General features: G+C 56.9%; 1 protein-coding gene across 20 annotated transcripts in view; it reads left to right on the top strand.

Annotated features, from left to right (window-relative positions):
• Positions 1–15,471, top strand: part of CAMK2B (calcium/calmodulin dependent protein kinase II beta) — a gene marked incomplete at both ends in the record, with an annotated part of 86,499 nt that overhangs the window by 30,288 nt on the left and 40,740 nt on the right. For all 20 annotated transcript variants that reach the window (XM_080701681.1, XM_080701674.1, XM_080701684.1 and 17 more), the window contains one exon: positions 7,066–7,160. In XM_080701681.1, coding sequence (XP_080557807.1) covers positions 7,066–7,160 — 95 coding nt within the window. The remainder of the gene's footprint in view (positions 1–7,065; positions 7,161–15,471) is intronic.

Genomic DNA, 15,471 nt, shown 5'->3' with positions numbered 1-15,471 from the left:
CAGGGGAGCTTTGGGGAGCCTTTCTGGGGTGGCCCACCCACGTTCCCAGGAAGGACCTCAAGAAAGTCAAGGTGGGAGCACTGGGCAGCGGAGAGGATGGCTGGGAACTGAACACTGCGGCCTCAGCCCGTCAGCTCGCAGAAGGCAGCTCAGAGTCTGCGAAGTGGAAACCTCTCCAGGGCCAGCCTGGCGGAGGCGCAGCACCTGGAGGGACCGTTCTCCACCACCGAGGCGAGCCTGGGATGTCGGTCAAGACGTGGGACTCGAGTGTGAAGAGATGTTAAATATAAAACAAAGAGGCGCTCGCAGACAAAGCCCCGCCTGGCGCTGGCGAAACCACAGGAAGTTTGGGTGCTGGAGACCGCGCTGAATGCTGGGCCGCCGGGCCAGCCGGATGCGCTCACCCAGCCTGGATGTCCGGCTGCTCGTCCGTACCACAGACACCTCAGTGTCAGTTTGTAGAACCCAGGATATCTGGGTGCTGGGCACGGAGGCGGGGGCACGGCTGTGAGCAGGCCCGCCGCTGACCGTCCTGTAGGTGGTGGTGGGCAGCATCTGCCTCCCCGTGGGGTCACTCCTGCCCGGGCCTCCAGGAGGGCACACTGACCCGAGACACTGTCATCGTCTGCTCCAGGGAGGTTAAATATCACAGGCACCCCCAGGGCCTCTGCAGGGAGCAGCCCACGGCGGTCAGACCCTCTGTTGAAGATTGGGAAATAAAAAGGGGGAAGGGCCCGACTGGCCGGCCGCTCCTGGGTGGGGACACGCACCCTGCAGAGCCGCGCCCCTGTGCACTCGTCAGCACAGTGCCCGACAGTGTCCAGGTCAGGATTTTTTTTTTTTTTTTTTTTTTTTTGCACCCAGGAGTTGCTACTGGGAATTAACCAGAGGCTTTCTACCTCTGAACTGAGCTACACCCCCAGGACTTTTTATGTTTATTTTTACATTGTTTTTTGAGACAGGGTCTTGCTAAGTTGCTGAGGCTGAGTTCAAGCCTGCAATCCTCCTGTCTTAGCCTCCCAAATTCTGGAATTACAGTTGTGTGCCACTGTGCCCAGCCCCGGTAAAGAAGACTTAATAGTAATGCCGATGCTTTTTTTTCTTTTCTTTTTCTTTGCGGTACTGGGGATGGAACCCAGGGGCATTCTACCTCCAAGCTACACATCCAGCCCTATTTTCTATTCCTTATTTTGAAACAGGGTCTCACTGAGTTGTAAAGGGCCTCACTAAGTAGCCGAAGCTGCCTGCGAATCGCGATCCTCCTGTCTCAGCCTCTCAAATGCTGGGATGACAAGCGAGTGTGCGCCACCACGCCCAGATTCTTTACGGCATTTCTAAACTACCTTATGATGTAACTGCAGATGTTATAAGCAGAAAAGAGATATAAAAGGAAATAATCCCACAGTAATCTCAACATTGTTTCATATAAAAGTTATTATTTTCACCAAAGTCCTTAGGTCAACATTAAAATGTAAAAGGGCTGGGCACTGTGGTGTCTGCCTGTCCTCCCAGATACCCTGGAGACTGAGGCAGGAAGATTACTAAGTCCAGGAGTTCAAGGCCAACCTGGGCAACATATTGAGGTGGGAGTCTTAAAAGGTTCTGTGTGTGTGTGTGTGTGTGTGTGTGTGTGTGTGTGGTGCTGGGGATGGAACCCAAGCGACACCCTCAGCCCTATTTTTTATTCTTTATTTTGGAACAGGGTCTCTCTAAGTTGCAAAGGGCCTCACTAAGTAGCTGAGGCTGTCGACGAACTGAGAACTCCTGTCTCAGCCTCCCGAGTGCTGGGATTACAAGCGTGCGCCACCATGCTTGGCTTGATTGCATTTTAAATATAAATAAATAAAAAGCTGTACAGGCCCTCTATGTGGTCATGGGCCTAGCCTGCAAGGCTGGCCCTGGCCCCTCAGCGGAGCCTACAGCGGGCTGACCAGGCCAGGAAATGGGACCTGGATAGCCCAAGGCTGGCTTCAGAGTAGCCAGTTAGTGATTTGCAGCAGAATGTAAAACGGCTGCCCATTCAGTCTATCCCAAAAACATCTGGGGTGGGGGGGATGTGCTAGGGTTGGGGGCCTGTGCTTGTTTCTGGGGGACCGCCCGTCACCCTCTTGAGTCCTGTACAGAAAACCAGAATGGAAGCGTCCACTTGCAAAGCAGGCCAAGAAGGGTTGCATCTTTTCTTTTACTCGAGGTTCTTGGGCATCTTTCAGCTCCAAGACCTTGGAGCCAGTGGCCTTTCTGTGCCCAGAGGGATTGTCGCCCCTGCTCCTGGGAGTCTGCAAAATGCACCAAGCTGGTTGTCCAGCAACGGGCAGTGTGGAGGGAGAAGGCTGAAGTCCGAAGTCCGGTTGTTGGCAGGTTCAGTTATGCAAATAGCTACGCTGGTGGGAAGCCAGTGAGGTGCCGAGGGGCCAGCAGGATGGGCCAGCGCAGTGAAGGCTCAGGGTGGAGGCAGAACCGCCCAGAGGGTGCAGGGAGGAAGCCGTGTGTGGGCTTGGGTGGGAGGGCAGAGGGGAGCAGGAAATAGAAGCTGCTGCCACTCCGAAATCTCCAGGAAGGAGGGAGAGTCCAGGCACTGAGGAGAGCTGAGGTGCCCTTTGACTCCCGTGAGGCCGGACGTGGAGGTCAAGGGCCCTGTCCCCTGTCCACACACCCTGAGAGCAGGGTCACTTGGTGGGTGCCAGGCGCTGCCTCGAGGCTTCTCCAGAGATCGCCGGGGCCCCTCCAGACCTGGCCTACGAGTGGAAGGAAGGACAGTCATCGTCGCCTTGCTGAGGGACATCCCCAGCCCTTGATGCAGCAGGGGGAGGAGGGTGCCTGAGCAGGCGACAGAACACGCTAAGGCCCGGTAGTCATGGTAACCTGGTGTTCATCAGCACGAAAGCTGAGATGAGGGGTTCCTGAGCGGCCCTCCGGCAGCCCCTGCTGTGATCACAGGACCCTCCTGCCTCCATCAGACTCCGCCCAGCAAGGGCCATGATGCTCCAGGAGGTCCACTCGGGTTCACCTTGGACAGGTGTGGCGGTGATGAGGCAGAGGGTCACCTAGGTGACAGGAAGGGGCCTGGAAGAAGGTGGGGAGGGCCACGAAGCCACATGTGGGAGAATTTCAAGGGGGCCAGTGAGAGTCCCAGACTTGGCACCAGGGCGCAGGATCCTGGTAGTGGTTGGTTCAGGGGCAGTGTAGAGTCAGGGCTTCTGGAAAACCAAGGCAGGGCTGGGATAGTGGCTGGGATGAGCTGTCACGGGGCGGGAGGAGCAGGGGACTCAGGAGGAGATGGATCCAGTTGGGGTCCTACAAATCTGTCCACCTGAGCCTTCCTCACCATCTGCTGGAGCAGCCCCTACCACAGTGGTCATCTGCAGAGACAGCGTGGTCCTCTCAGGGGGCTCTTGCCTGTCCTGGGTGAGATTGAGCCCCCAGCAACAACGTAGGTGCTGCGTGTGGGCAGACCCCAGACAGCTCGTGGAAAGGGGCCGCGCAGTTCAGGGTTCTGTTCCTGCCCAGAATTAATCCTGCCCTTCTCTCTCAGGGCCCGTTTCCCTGGTTCTGTTGATCCTGAGGCAAATGAGGAAGCCTTCTGAGCCTTCCGCAAGGCAAGGACTCCGAGAGCAGAATCTCGTTTTAATTAGCTTTATTTGATTTTAAAAGCCCCAAAATGTACTTGGTGCCCAGGGAGGGCGGCCTCCCAATCTGGACGCGTTATTCAGATTGCTTCCTGGTAAGCTCAGTGGCAGGTGTCCCACGCCAGGCGCCTCCCAGGTGACCTTGATATTCAGATGCAGTCACAGCCTGCCTCCTGTGGAAGGTCAGTCCGGAGCCACAGGCCCACCCTCCTCCAGCCGTCGTGGGCAGTCTGCACCCCTGCAGCTCTGTCTGAAGCACCAGGGTTTATCAAGACTGATAATTGTACTACAGTAGAAAAGCAGACCTGAGACCCCTGAGAGGAAATTCTCAGAGGATATTGAGCTGTTTGAGTTGGGTTTTGAGGGATACGCAGGAGTCGGTCAGGGACAGGCTCGTGGTATAGATTGAGGGTTTTGTGTTGTCTCTCCATGACTGATGGGCAGGTGCTGAGTCCCCAGGAGGACGGTGATGGCACTGGCCTCCCTGTCTGACTGTCCAGACCTCATAGCTCCCGGCCCTGGTCCATGGGGCACACACTAAATGTGCCTGAGGCCATTTCCCAGGGGTCTTCCTGGGACACAGTAGCACCTGGCAGGTGGCCGAGCTGTCAGGGGAGGGGAGCAGGCTCATGGGTCTGTAGCTGCCAGCCAAGTGCCTGTGGTGGGCTGGGGGCTGGCGGGGAAGGGGAGGTGGCTATTATGGGGAGGAGCCCTTGGGCGGCTGGATTCAGGGGGGAGGGAAGAGGTGGGGCCGAGGAGCCCAGCACTCCTGCCTGGTCACACGGGGCAGGGCACAGCCTGGCACCGCCCTAGGTTCTGGTCCTCCTTCCTTCAGCAACTGCTGCCATCCGTGATTGATGACCAGCCCAGACCTGGGCTGACGTGCAGGGCAGCTCTGCGCTTGCCACAGTGTCAAGAGGGGCGCCTCCCTGGGGAGCACAGAGGGCCTGCTAGGTGGTCCCCGTCCCGTCCCCCTGGGGGGCTCTTGCATCCCACACATGGCCTCCGCATGCTGGGGAAGAGTCATCTGCCTGCTCTGGACAGCGGCTGGGAGCTGGCCGGACGGATGGGAAGCGGTGTGCAGGCTCCTCCCTGGTCCAGGGACAGGTTTCCCCATTCGGGCCCAGGGCCCAGGATCCAGATGTGCCCCCCAGGGGTGGGCCTCATGTGGGGTCAGGGCTCCTGCCTCCCAGGCCGCAAGGACTGTGTCCTCTTGGGCACTGACTGGGGTTAGGGACGGGTGTGGCTCGGGCCCCTTAGCAGAAGCTCCCAGCTCTGCTGAGCAAAGAGAGAATGGCTGAGATGGCCTGGGGCCAACAGCCACATGTGGCCAGCGAGGCCCTTCAGCTCCACTATAGGGATGGGGAAACTGAGGCACAGTGATGTCATCCTGTGCAGCCAGGAAGCGAGTGGTTGAAATCAGACCGGGCATGAGGCAGGGGCTTTTCACTCCACTGGTTCCCCAGGACAGTGCCATGGACCCAAACCAATAATCCTTTTTTTTTTTTAACCTGTTTCTTTCTTTTTTTCTTTTTTCTATCTATCTATCTATCTATCTATCTATCTATCTATTTATTTATTTTTGTGGTACTGGTGATGGAACCCAGGGGCCTGCTACCTCTGGGCTACACTCCCAGACCTATTTTATATTTTATTTGGAAACATGGTCTCACAAAGTTGCTGAGAACCTCACTAAGTAGCTGAGGCTGGCTTTAAACCTGCGCGATCCTCCTGTCTCAGCCTCCCAAGTACTGGGATTACAAGCGTGCGCCACCACGCCCGGCTACCTGTTTCTTAAAAAGAAGTATTTTGCCAGGCATGATGGTGCACACCTGTAACTCCATTACTTGGGGAGGCTGAGACTGGAGGATTGCAGTTTTGAGGCCAGCCGCAGGAACTTAGACTTCAAAATAAAAAAAATAAAAAAGGACTGGGGGTTAGTCCAGAGGTAGAATGTCCCTGGGTTTGATCCCCAGTACTGAAATAAATATTTTGAGAATGTCACTAATCTGCTTAAATGAAAACATCAGACAGAATAAGAGGCTGCAGAGAGAGGACGCGCACTTCCCGCCCCGGCCCTTCCTGAGGGCCTGGCCCCATTCTTAAGTCGACCACGAAAGCCCACAAGACACAAGTACCTGGCTCCGCGGCTGCCTGAGTGGTCCCTGATCAAGACCTGAGTAACTGAGGGATACAGGGAGATGCAGTGTCCTTATTTGTTGTTTCTGAGGAGCCTGATAGCACATTGTTACAAGCACGTGTCTCAAAGGATCATAGAAAAAACAAACAAAAACAACAAAAACCATGCCTGTAATCCCAGTGGAGGCCGAGACAGGAGGAGCACAGATTCCACGCCAGCATCAGCCACGTAGTGAAACCCCGGGAGGTACACACACACACACACACACACACACACACACACACACACACACACACAGAGTTCACTGGATCACACACTCCTTTGTGTCAGTCTTGGGTTCTTAGGCTGCACGGAGGTTGTGCCTTGAGTGGGAGGCTGGGAACCTCGGGGCCAGTGGGGTGCTCCGCCGGGCTCAGAGCCTCCTCTCTGCCGCAGCTGCTCCGTGGCTAGTGTGTGGTTAGGGCTCAGGGCCCCTCTTGATGTCCTCTGTCACTTTAACCCTCCTCCCCAAGCTCTGGCTCTTCCCTCCTGATGCCCCAGGATGCTGGCGCTCAAATGTCCCTGTGTCCCCGACCCAGGCCCCCGCTCCCCTGCCGCCACACAGGGACAGTGCAGTGTCCCAGGGAACCCTCTCCTCTTTGTGGTTTAGTGATGTGGTACCGCTCCCTGCCTCTAAAATCTGCCTTGAGCCAGGTGTGGTGGCACACGCTTGTAATCCCAGCATTTGGGAGGCCGAGGCAGTAGAATCTGGGTTCACAGACAGCCTTAGCTGCTACTTAGTGAGGCCCTTTGCAACTCGGTGAGACCCTGTTTCAAAATAAAGAGTAAAAAATAGGGCTGGGGGTGTCACTCAGAGGCAGAATGCCCCTGGGTTCCATCCCCAGTACACAAAAATAAATAAATAAATAAATAAATAAATAAATAAATAAATAAACCCTCCCTTGATCCCAGTAAATCTACCCTTGGGAGCCAGCCTCCCTGTGAATAGGACTCACTGGGTCTTGTGGACTTGGTACGGAGCACCCCAGGGTGCATGCTGAATGCTTCAAGGGGATCATTAGTCCAGCTGACCCTGGAGGACATGGGGCCTGGGGACCCACTGGGCCAATGGCATGGCCAGCCCTTTGGCTCCTGCAGCCCCCTGGGTGTTCAGCTGGTAGAAGTTCACTGGTGTTCAGCTGCTAGAGGCCTGGCCAGTGGCTGGGGGCTGAGTATTAATGCGAGATTAATCTGCTGTCTCTTTCTCCCTGTCTCTCTCTCTCTCTCTGTCTCTGTCTTGCCCCACATTCTCCTCTCCAGGGGGGCTTTCTCTGTGGTCCGACGCTGTGTCAAGCTCTGCACCGGCCATGAGTATGCAGCCAAGATCATCAACACCAAGAAGCTGTCGGCCAGAGGTAAGGTCTGGGGAGGGCAGCGCGGCCACGGTTGCCGGGCAAGGGCGCGGCCAGCAGGGGGACAGTGTGCCCGCCCACCCGGGGAGGGCTCTGTGGACTTGCAGCGCGCCCTGCATGGTGCTGGCCTGGGCAGCTCCCAGCATACCAGAGGCCTCTTAGTGCTGTGGTGGCAGAGAACAGATCCAACCCTCCCTGTGGGGTGGGCAAGTCCTGTCCAGCAGGCTGATGGCAAATAAAACCACAAGTCCAGCTGGGCAGAGTGGTGAATACTTGTAATCACAGCATTTGGGAGGCTGAGACAGGAGGATGGCTGTTCAAGGACAGCCTCGGCTGCTTAGTGAGGCCCCTTGTAACTCAGTGAGACCCTGTTTCAAAAAATAGAGAATAAAAAACAGGGCTGGGGTGTAGCTCAAAGGGAGAATGCCCCGGGGTTCCATTCCCGGTACTTCAAAACAAAACAAAACAAAAAGTAGTCATTCTACAGCGAATTCCTAGGGCGCAGCTCTGAGTGGGCGGGGAGGGAGACCCAGGTTTGGCTCTGGGGAAGGTCCCCAGGGTGGGTGGGCTCAGGGCTGCGGGGAGGACGCAGGGCTGTGCCTCAGTGAAATGGCAGCATCATCCCCCCCCCCCCGTGCTGCAATCCCAGCAGCCCCAATAAGCATCGGGCACCAATCTGAGCTAATTGGGAACCAGGGGGTCGAATCTGAGCACAGCCGGGCCTCCTCAGCTGCGCGGGTGGGGTCAGAACCACCTGCTTTCTGCCGGGTCTGCCGTTGATCCTCCAGTGGCCCGTGAGTCAGGCAGCAGAGCCCATCCCTGTGTAATCCACTGAGCGGTGTGCAGGCATGTTTGAGCACCTACTGTGTACCAGAACATCGGGTTTCTTCTAAGTGTTTCCTCTTCTTAGGAACCTTCTCTGAATCCAGGCAGGGGCTCCTGTGGGCTCTAGGAGGGCCCCTGTCCGAGCCCTTGTCTGCCTCTCTATTACGAAGTGGTACCCAGGGCTGGTCTGTCCCCATGTTGGCCCCGCCCACGAGGCCATGGGGTAGTACCGTGCAGAGGCCTCGGCGGGGCGAGGGAAGGCGTCCTGGCAGGTTCAGTGCACGTGCTGCAGCCGGGGTGCAGTCCTGGGGGTTGGGCGCCCCTCTGCCCCAGGGCCACATTGCGCAGATGTGGGGTCTGCTGTCTGTGGCCTCCGATGGCCTCCTGCGCGCCTGGCTTGTGCAGGGGCAGGTGGGCCAGGACTCACTTCATGTTTCTTTGTCAAGACACAGAAATGAGCTGGGTGTGGCGGCATGTGCCTGTAATCCCAGTACTGGGGAGACTGAGACAGGAGGATCGCAGTTTTGCGGCAAGCCTCAACAACGTAGTGAGACTTTCAGCAACCTAGGAAAACCCTGTTTCAAAAAAATTTTTTTAAATATATGGCTGGGCCGGGCATGGTGGCGCACGCTTATAATCCCTGCGCTTGGGAGGCAGAGACAGGAGGATCGCGCAGGTTCGAAGCCAGCCGTGCTAGCTTAAGAGACCCTGTTTCCAAATAAAAAAATATATAAAAATAGGTCTGGGAGTATAGCCCGGAGATCGAAGGGCTTCCAGAAACCCCAGTACCACCAAAATACATACATACATACACACATACATATATACATACATACATACATTATATATATGGCTGGGGTTGTAGGGCAGAGGTAGAATGCACCTGGGTTCAATTCCTATTACAAAAAAAAGAAAAAGAAAAAAAAAAGAAGGAGAAAGAGAAGGAGAAAAGAAAGCTGGTCTGGAGCCCATGGAGCTCACGTGGCTGTGGCTGGGGGAGACTGGCCCCTGGCTAGTGGCCCGCAGGCGATGTCCCTGGGGCCTGGACTCCCTGCTTGTCCTCGGCCCCTAGAGAAAGAGTTCTGTGAGGCCACGTGGCTCCAGAGTGTGGGGGGGCGTGAGTGCAGGTATGGGGCTGTGTGCGCATGTGTGGAGTAACCATGCAAGTGCCCGTGTGTGTGAATAACCACATATTTGTCTGCACTTTGGTACCTGGTGTATCCCGCAGTCAACCTTCTGGAATAGCAGGGTCTGGCATGTGGGCTATGATCAGGCCAGCCCGGCGGGGACTCAGAGCTCCTCTGGGTTCCCATGCAGGAGGATGCTTCAGATTCCCCAGGGCCATGGGGGAGAGGACCAGGTCCTAGGGCTGGCTGAGGGGCTGCTTTGACAAGCTCCGACATTGTCTGAGTGTCAAGGGGCAGGTGTCACCGAGACATGTTCTGGGTGCAGTATGGGGGACAGTTATCTTCTGTCCACTGACCTCCTGCTCTGGGAGACATGGGTGAGTGTGGATGGACCCACGGCCATAGGGGATTGCTGTCCAGCCCCCAGAGTGACATGTGAGGGCCACAGTGCCTAACTGGTCTGGGCAGCTTGGCCCCACGTGGCTGCTGCTTAGATGAGGCCACCTGTGGGTAGTGGACACACTTGCCTGTGAGATTTGGATACCAGGGCTAGCCTGGCCTGGGAGGGGAGGATGGGATGGGGGCTGCCTGCCTGCACCCACATCCCAAGGCGAAGGACAAACAGGAGCTGGCCACCTGAGGTCTCCGTTTGTCCACAGGGGCCTGACAGCAGCCCCCTGCGGAGGTCACCGCGGCACCCAGCTTGGAGCAGTGGTCTGGGCTCTCCCTGCCTGCATGTCTTGGTCTTATCTCGGGCATGATCCTGAGACCCTGCTCCTGATTTGGGGCAGTGAATGGAAGCCCTGGCCCCTGCGGCCACCATTGTCCAAAGGGGTGACCCCTTCCCCACACACAGTGGTGTTTTGGGACTGGCATGGGCAGCATCACACCTTACTGGGCCTGCTCAGCAGCGGGGGCGCACCATTGATGTGACCCCCAGCCCCAGAGTGTGTAACTGTGACTCTACCTTTCTTTCTTTCTTTCTTTCTTTCTTTCTTTCTTTCTTTCTTTCTTTCTTTCTTTTTTTGGTGGTACTGGGGTTCCTGGAAGCCCTTCTACCCCCGGGCTACACTCCCAGACCTAGTTTTATATTTTTTTAGTTTGGAAACAGGGTCTCTTAAGCCAGCGAGGCTGGCTCCGAACCAGCGCGATCCTCCTGTCTCTGCCTCCCAAGCGCGGGGATTCCAAGCGTGCGCCACCACGCCCGGCTCTACCTCCATTTCTGAGTTGGGGAAGCCTCAGGTGCCTGGTGACCTCCTCAGACTGTGGGCCTGGCTCTGTCCGTGCAGCCTCTCTGTCCTTGTCTGGGAACTGAGACCCAGACCTGAGGCGCCACCAAGATAAAGATATCATATTAAAAGTAACACTTGTTGGGTGTGGTGGTGCAGGCTTGTAATCCCAGCATTTGGGAGGCTGAGACAAGAGGATCGAGGTTCGCGGGCAGCCTCAGCTACTTAGTGAGGCTCTTGCAACTCAGTGAGACTCTGTTTCAAAACAAAGAATAAAAAATAGGGCTGGAGGTGTAGCTCAGAGGTAGAATGCCCTGGGTTCCACCATCCCCAGTATCTCTCTCTCACACACACACACACACACACACACACACACACACACACACACACAGGATAACAGTTGCGGGGCGCTCGTTGTATGCACCATGCAGGACTCAGAAGGCTGCTTTCTTTCCGACATCAGTGGTCAGTACCGGTAGGGATGCAGGTGTGAAACTTTTTGGGCATCTCTGAGGCAGAAGGAGCGTGAGCCTCGTGTACCTTGGCCCACCTCTTCCCCTCTTCTGGCATTGTGGTCCCCACCACAATGGTCAAGGGAAGAAGGGTCAAGGGCTTTCAGAAGGGCAGCTGAACTTGCTGCTTCTCTCCAACCAGCATCCCACAGTGCCCAACCCTGCTGTTTTCTTAGATATTTCTTTTTTCCTGCTTAACTTTTTTATTATGGAAAATTTTAAACATGCCCCAAATAGAAAATGATAGTACTGTCCTCAGCTTCGGTGGTTATCAGCTCCGGGCCAATTTTGTCTGTGTTCCAGACCCCTAAAAATATAGCCGTGGTAGCCTTATCGCACTCAAAACTCAAGGTAATTCCTTGATATTATGGAATATGCAGCCCAGTTTCCGTTCCCATGAGTTCTGTGGTTTTGACAGAAGTACGAGCAGAACCACACGGCCACCCTGAGCACTGAAGCCCTGACAGGCAGCGTCTCTGCACGGCTGCCTTGTCATCGGGTGGTCCCAGTATGGCCACCCAGCTGCGAACCATGGCCTGGACTCAGAATCTTGGCCACCAGGAGCTTAGCAAGGGAGCCAACCCCGCTGAACCCAGCTCCCAGGGCCGCCCTAGGCGTGGAAACCCAGGCTCCACCTGGGAGCTGGCCTGGTTTGGACAGGGGAGGGCGCTGTGGGGCTCCTTCCTGGACTCCTTGGGCAGTGTCCTGTGTCCCCCTGGCTCCAGGCTCTGCCTCTGACATAGCCTCACCTGCATAGTCCCAGAGGACAGGGCTGGAGGGGACAGGTGGGGCCTCCCTCATCCACGTCCAGAGCCACCCAGGGCCCCGGGAGGTGGCCTCGGTCCGTTGAGGCTTTAGGGAAGAGGAGGCCGTCCTGGACCCAGAAAGCCAACGCCACCCATTAAGCAGGGATGTTCGAATCCCACCCGTTGTGCTGAGGGTGCCAACAGTTGAATTTTATTTTTTTTGTGTGTGGATCTGGTGATGGAACCCAGGGGCATTTGACCCCCGAGCTACACCCCCCGTCCTATTTTTTTATTCTTTATTTTGAAATAGGGAGGGTCTCACTAAGTTGCAGAGAGCCTCACTGAATAGCTGAGGCTGTCTGCAAACTACCATCCTCCGGTCTCAGCCTCCCAAATGCTGGGATTTCAAGCATGCGCCACCATGCCCGGCTTTGGAATTTTAAAATTTAATACTTAATTAAATAGAGGATTGTGAGACATTCAAATTCTGTGAATGTGCTGAATAATTAGAGATTATTAAACTACTGTTAACAAAGGCAGTTAGAGGAAAATTAATTGACTGGGGGTAAAGAAATCAGTAGGCACAGGAGTCTTAGAAACGGTTCCTGTTGATGGCCCCCCTCCCCACTGTCACGCTAAATGGCTGCCCTTTGGGGGTGGTTTGGTTGTGCCTTTGTGGACGCCCTGCAGTGCACACTCCCTGCAGTGCACACTCTCTGATGCACTGCTCAGAAAGTGGGTGCGGAGGTGCCTGGGTTGGAGCAATACATGGGGTGACCTCAGGGTGGGGCCCATCGGGGGAGCCTCAGCTCAAAGCGGAATTTGTATGTGCCCTGGCCTGGCAGCCTCGCTGCTGTGCAAGCGTTGGGGTCAGGGTTAGTGCTCTGGTCCCACAGCTGGAATCGCCAGATCCTGGTGTGAGCTCAGGTTTCACGGGGAAGGGGGTGTCACAGGTGAGGGGCTCATTCCCTCCCAGGTGGGCTCATCTCCCTGGTGAGGGGATCCAGGCTCACCAGGTGCCTCCTCCCACCGCAGACTCCTGCCTAGCTCACGCCCTTTCTGGCCTTGGGGGACCCGCCCTGCCCAAGGCGATGCGCAGCCTTCCCACCATCTCTGGGGCTTGGGGCTGAGCTGTACCCTAGGATGGGAGAGGCTGGGGCAGAGGTCTGCGTGCGCACTTGCCTGAGACCCCTGGTGGGTGCGCGAAACCCCGAGGCTCGGGGCAGCAGCGCCTTCCTTCGGCCAAGCCCAAGCCCCAGGTGATAAGAGCACGGTCGCAGAATCCGCTGAACTGGGTTAGTAGACGCGGCGGGCGCCGCAGTGCAGGGCGGCTGAGCATGCGCAGGAGCCCGCGCGCCCCGCCCCCTCCCTTTCCCTTCGCTCCCTGCAGGCCCCTAACCTCCCATGCGCCCCTCCCACGGCTTCCAGCCTGAGGAGCCCGAGGAAGCTAGTCCTTCTTAGGGACTTGGAGGGTGAACAGGAACGGGGGGGGGGGGGGTCCTGTCCCCCAAACCGCCCCTCCCATCCCCTGGGTCGGCCTTTTTTCTTCTTTTTTACCCCTCGTATTGGGGATGGAACCCAAGGGCATTCTCCCTCCGAGCTACACCCCCAGTCCTATTTTTTTTTTTATTCTTTATTTTGAAACTGAGTTGGGTCTCACTGAGTTTCAAAGGGCCTCCCTAAGTAGCTGAGGCTGTCCTCGAACCATGATCCTCCTGTCTCTGCCTCCCAAATGCTGAGATTACAAGGTGCACCACCATGCTGGACTCCTAGGGTCATCTTGCCAGCTGTTTCTGCCTTCCCGTGTAGATTTCTCGCTTGCAGGGCTGGAATTGAGTCACTTCAGCTGGGGAGCTCAGATGAGCCTCTGAAGTTAGCCTCGGGGGAGGGAGCTGCTGGGAACCGAGCTCCATGTCTGCCTCAGTTTCCCCTTCTGTCAAATGGCTGGGAGGTTGATCCAGTGCGACCTGGCATCCCCCCAATCTGGAGCGGTCCTGACCTCCACCCCTGCCCACCCCAGGAGGTGAGCACAGGTTGGAGGGACCAGATGGGCCAGGCATGGGCCCATGCCTGAAGCTGTGCCTGGGGTGGGTCCTTTCTAACTGGGGGTTAAAGGTCAGAGGAGAGTGTTCTGAAGTGTCAGCTCAAGGACTGAGCTGGTGTGCTGTGCATGCAATGGGAAGGAGCGTGCACACCGCCTGGTACCAGGTGGGTGGAGCCCCGGGGACCAGCAGTGCAGGAAGGGTTGGTAGGATGTCTGGAGAGTTGGAGGCCTGGATTGAGCCAGGCCACCAGCTGGCGTTTTCTGGCCAGATGCTCGAGACTTGAAGGCCCAGACATCTCCCATGGAAAGAAAAGCATCCGAGACACTGGCTGAGCAGCGGCGGAGCTCAGGCCTGGGCCTCCCTGAGGGTTACTGAGGGGTAAAGACCTGGACAGCGGTGCAGGGGGGCTGTGTGCCCGGGGGGTGAGGCTTCAGGGTCTCTTTTTGTTTCTAAAGGAAGGAAACACCCTCTGGCCTCACAAAAGCAGGCTTCAGGCTGGTCTGGGGCCCGAGGTGTGCAGCTGTCCTGGGAACGCAGGTGTCCCAGGCTCTGGGAAAGACGAGGACGCCATGGACGGTGTGGAGGTGGTAAGGGGTCGGGCACAAGACCTCCCTGCTGGGAGCCCGAGGCTGCAGCGTGGCCCTGGTGGGAAACCCTGCGGCCTGGCAAGTCTGGGCCTATCTTTGGGAATAGGATCCTGGCTCAGTAAATACTGACTTTTGGGGGCTACTATCCCCAAAAACTCTGAGCCTGTACTGCATGAACATGGGGTCATGGTGCCAAGTCTGCCATACAGAACCACAGCTCCACCTCTCTCCAGGAAGATGAGGTTGTGTCTCTGGAGAGGTGGACCGGCTGGGGACCTGTGTATGGGGACACCATTGCCCCCACCCCTGTCCCTATCCCCACCTCGCACTGGGGCTGGGAGCGAAAGGGCGGCCACAAGCTCGGGCCACTACACTTGCGATACCCAGATGTGGGTGGGAGTCCCGCCCTGGGTTACACGGACAGTCAACAACCCCAACACTGGACACTGAGCAAGGCCATAGGTCACGCTCACACACACTCAGAGACCAGAAGGAGGATGCTACACGCACACAGGACCCCCCGGGGCTCTTAGGAATGGAGTGAGCCAGCCCAGCTGGGGGAGGCAGGCTCTGGAGGTGGCCCTGGGTGCCACGCGAAGACATGATGTGGCTGTTGAAATAAGCCCACGGGTTGCAGGGAGCTATAGCTGCAGCTCAGGGAGAATGGACGCCATGCTCTCCCGTGGCAGGAGAGCTGCCTGTCTGGTCCCCAGCAGCTGAGCCAGCAGGGCCATGTGGTTGGGCCACTGGAGGTCCTCCTGGTTCCGCTGGGTGTGAAGGCAGCACACGGCACTTAACTGTCCGCCGTACCACGGCCTCGAACCAAATGCCTCAGCCTGGTGGTGGGTGAGCAGGAATCTGAGCTGGTTCTCATTCTGAAGAGGGCACCAGGAGTGGGGTATCAGCTTTAAGGGGTACCACTGGGGAGCCCCTGCTCCCTAGAATGCCAGTCACTCAAGATGACAGATACGTCAGAGGCCCAGGCTCCGTTGTTCGTGGTCACCAGGGGCCCTCCAGAGCCCTCTCTGTTTGTGCCAGTGGGTGGCAGGGAACTGCATGCTCACAGACTCCTCCTGCCTCGTGTGGCTGCCGGCTGCTGCTGCTGGGTTAATTGCTGGCTGCCTTTGTAGCAGTGGCGAGAGTGTCTCTTCTACCTCATTGACCTGCAGTCTTTCCACCTCGGGCCACTGTGCAGGCCTGAGGAACATTCTCAGGAGGAGCTGGAGCCCAGCAGGAGCTGGCC

Source organism: Muscardinus avellanarius (genome assembly GCF_963383645.1).
Source record: "Muscardinus avellanarius genome assembly, chromosome: 9".
NCBI classification, from domain to species: domain Eukaryota; kingdom Metazoa; phylum Chordata; class Mammalia; order Rodentia; family Gliridae; genus Muscardinus; species Muscardinus avellanarius.
This window is presented reverse-complemented; position numbering and strand designations above follow the sequence as displayed.